General features: G+C 54.4%; 1 protein-coding gene across 2 annotated transcripts; it reads right to left on the bottom strand.

Moving 5' to 3' along the window:
- Positions 1 to 939: 939 nt before the first annotated feature.
- LOC117851567 (putative UPF0481 protein At3g02645) lies at positions 940 to 3,253 on the bottom strand. 2 transcript variants are annotated; one of them, XM_072293044.1, is made up of 2 exons: positions 1,352 to 3,253; positions 940 to 1,278 (listed from the first exon to the last, which is right to left on the bottom strand). In XM_072293044.1, exons 1-2 carry the CDS (start codon positions 2,983 to 2,985, stop codon positions 1,056 to 1,058), a joined length of 1,857 nt encoding a protein of 618 aa, XP_072149145.1. In that variant the 5' UTR covers positions 2,986 to 3,253; the 3' UTR covers positions 940 to 1,055. The 2 variants fall into 2 exon arrangements, with proteins under 2 accessions (XP_072149145.1, XP_034589289.1); XM_034733398.2 differs by having other exon boundaries at positions 965 to 3,247.
- Positions 3,254 to 3,485: the final 232 nt, after the last annotated feature.

Raw genomic sequence — 3,485 nt, 5'->3', positions numbered from 1 at the left:
TTCAAACATCGGGTGGGGAAGGGGGCTTAATACGCCTGTCACTGGGGAGGGTATAGGCAAACCTTCACACCTAAATCCAAATAATTATTATCCACTCCTTACCTTCCCCAATCCCACCCATATCCAATGGATAATTAACTTTGTGCTACATATATATATATATACACATCCAATTGATTAATTGTACCTCTTCTCATACCCTAACCTCTCCATTTCTAATGGGTATATAATTTTCTACTCATACCCTCCCTATTTGAAGCGGGTGTGGATTTGGGGAAAGGGTATGGATACCCAGTAGCAGGCTTTAAATCCCCTAGTAGACACAATAACTTTCGAGATCAATAACTTTATAGACACAATAACAATAATTTGATCGCTGACATTCTAATTTCCAAATGGGGCTGAGTCTAGTCCGATCTCTACTTTATAGAATGGACGATCTGGTGAGACCAGCATACCATCATCTCGCCCCTAATACATATGCAATCATGAATTCGGAGCTTTGCTACGACTTTTCTTTGATCAAATGTCCATGTCACGATGACTCCTAGCGAGCGAATCGTCTTGAATTATTAATTTCAGATCGACAGCTACAACAAGCAAACCTTATCTGGGCTCTACTAAATTTGTTTTTGTATCATTATAGAGGTTGCGACTTCTTTATTTGTAATCTACGGTACTGGACTTTAGTCTGAACTCTGAAGTTTTGAACTAGTTCAAGTCGTTGGCAGAGGATATTAGAAACTCCTAGCATGCTTCACGCTGGCTTCAGCGCAATATTTTATCACACGTGATATCTAAAGTTTGTTTAGATCCTCTTAAGTCTAAGTCACTTTGATTAAATTAAGACGGTTGTTTGATTAAGCACTCTTTTGAAGGCCCGTGCTATACGTCATGCATATACGAAAATAAATAACAAATGATGGCTACCTCCCATGCTTATAAGAAAAAAAAATTTTAAGCCTTCTTGATTACTCATACCGTTTAGCATTTCAAAATCACCACAAATACAAATGTAAATGTCACTCTTCACAACCAATTTACTACTTTGGACATCAAACCAACAACGAATTACAAACCCACACTACCCAAAAAAACTGAGATACCACGGGTCCACGTCCAACCAAGCCACCAATCCCCCATGGTCCATGCAGATTGCAAATCATGTCGCGTATCCCGATCCAGAAAGGCTCGCCGGCGAGTCCAATCCAATCACCTCGCCTTCGCGACGGTGACGGCGCCGAACCACCGGGAGCAGGTGTAGACGGAGCAGAAGGCCTGGAGCGTGGTGAGCAGGAGCATCAAGATGGCGGCGACGAAGGTGAGCAACTGCCACGAGCTGAACACGTACTTGCGCATGAACCGCTTCGTCTTCACGCGCCACCTCGAGTTGTAGTAGCGGTTCACCTCCTCGACCGCCCTGTCCATGGACGCCACCTTGGTGAGCCGCACCGACCGCGTCATCCCGTTCCACAGCTTGGCGACCTCGCCGTCGCTCTTCATCCGGTTCAGCACCACCCCGCGCCGCCGCAGCAGCGCCACGTCCTCGCCGGTGTCGATGATCCCGTTCATCAGCTCCGTGTACCGGGCCAGCACCAGCGGGCCCGACGCCGCCGCCGCCTCGTAGGCCACCAGGTTCCGGAGCACCACCTCCGTGTTAGAGTCCAGGGTCACCACGGGGAGGCTGAAGGTCGCCGTCTTGGCGTCGAAGGAGACGGTCGACAGGTCGCCGGCGGTCGGGAGGAACTTGACGCCGGCGTTGACCAGCTCGGACACCGAGGGGATCATGATCTCCTCGATCAGCGGCGGCCGGGTCAGGTACCCGGCGGCGGAGGTGCTCGGGTCACGGGGGTTGGTGGTGCTCCCGTCGCCAGACACGAACGACCCCACGCCCGGCACGACGGCCAGCATCTTCCACGGCGCCTTGATGGCGAACTCGATCGTCTTCGTCACGTAGCGCACGGGCCCGGCCGTATTATTGAGCCCCGACACGATGCCCCACACGGCGAGGAAGAGCTGCTTAACGTACTCGCAACCGGCAGCCGGCTTCCGCTGCTCCTCCCCGCCACCGCCGCTGCCGGCCGCCGGCTGCTCCTCGATGTCGTAGCCGTCGTCGTGGAAATTGCCGTTGGCGTCGGCCTCCGCCGCGGAGTCGTCGTCGGCCGGCTTCGGCAAGAGTATGTAGTAGAGCACCTCGAGCAGGTGCGCGTGCTTGCCGATGTCGATCACCGGGAAGCTCTCCATCATCTTGAACGGGCAGAGCTCCCTCATGAGCCCGGCAACCATCCTCCCGAGCAGCTCGCCGGCCTCGCCGGCGGACGCGCACTGCGGCTCGAGGATCCTGCGGATGAGGAAGAGCGGGACCTGGTTCTCGAGCATGAGCATGTCACGGAGGATGAGGTTGTGCGCCGACTTCCTCCCGGCGAAGTCGACGAGGTGCTGCATCCTCGACGACACCCGCCGCAGCTCCCTGCCGCTTCCGTCCCCCTCATTGTCGGCGGCGAAGGCATAGATCTGCAAGAACTCGAGCAGGAACGCGCCGTCGACGAGCATCATCCACGCGAGCGTCTCGCCGTTGAAGTCGAGGTAGCGGTGGTAGTGGGCGCGGACCCTGCGCTCGAGCCGCTTGAACTGGTCGACGAGGCCGTCGAGCTTGAGCCCGGCCGGGCAGAGCCGCTTCTGCGCGCGCCGCGCCGCCGCGAGCTTGTAGCGCTCCATCTCGTACAGCTCGGGGCGCCAGTGGTGGTAGGGGCCGAGCGCGATGAACTGGGGCGTGTAGGCCTCCGGCTTGTGCACGCGCAGCTGCTTGGGGACGTTGAAGACGGACACCGGGATGCCGTTGTCGTCGTCGTCGTCGCTGCCGCCGGCGCCGTCGTCCTGGAGGGAGTGCCGGATCTGGACCACCCACCGGACCTCATCGAACACCAGCGGCGTCGTCGTCCCGTGCCCGCTTGCGGCTTGCTGATCGTGATCGGACGCCGCCATTGTTAGCCCCTCCTAATGTGTGCTGCCTCTCACGGTCAGTGACAAGGAAGGTCACTCCAACTAAGCAGAAATGGTGGCTGTTGCTTGTTAACCTTACTAGCTTGAGTTATTTTTTTCTCTCCTCCCATTGCTTCCATGGGCTCCACACCTCTTCTCCATCTCTAGTGATGAGCTTCTCCGGCTGGTTATCAGGTCAAGGTGCAGGCAGGGGGCTTCCATCAATCAGTGGCAAGTAGCACGGTGGAGGCCAGTTGAGGTGAGAGGAGCCATTTTTTTTTATAATGATGAGAGGCCCGTTGACATGGGCATAGACGTTATGGTTCTCCGGAGTAGGAATGAGAGTAACAGTCTAACAGAGAAGAAGTGAATAGAGATGAGAAATGTTGAAATAATTGAAGAGAGTGTCTATTTACCTGTGGACAGATTTTTGATAAAATCTATCGAATTTTATGATGTTGCATATATTGTTCTCTGATGCTGCAGATGTTATTCTCCCAAAT

This window comes from Setaria viridis, chromosome 4, assembly GCF_005286985.2.
Source record: "Setaria viridis chromosome 4, Setaria_viridis_v4.0, whole genome shotgun sequence".
Lineage (NCBI taxonomy): Eukaryota > Viridiplantae > Streptophyta > Magnoliopsida > Poales > Poaceae > Setaria > Setaria viridis.
Note: the sequence above shows the minus strand (reverse complement) of the source record. Positions and strands in the feature narration are given on the sequence as shown.

Bases quoted from the DNA above. Each gene is read 5' to 3' on its own strand.
- LOC117851567 (XM_072293044.1), bottom strand. From the start codon at position 2,985: ATGGCGGCGTCCGATCACGATCAGCAAGCCGCAAGCGGGCACGGGACG. The intron at 1,279-1,351 runs GTACGTGTTCAG...ACCACGCTCCAG, and splicing joins ACGAAGCGGTTCATGCGCAA to GCCTTCTGCTCCGTCTACAC.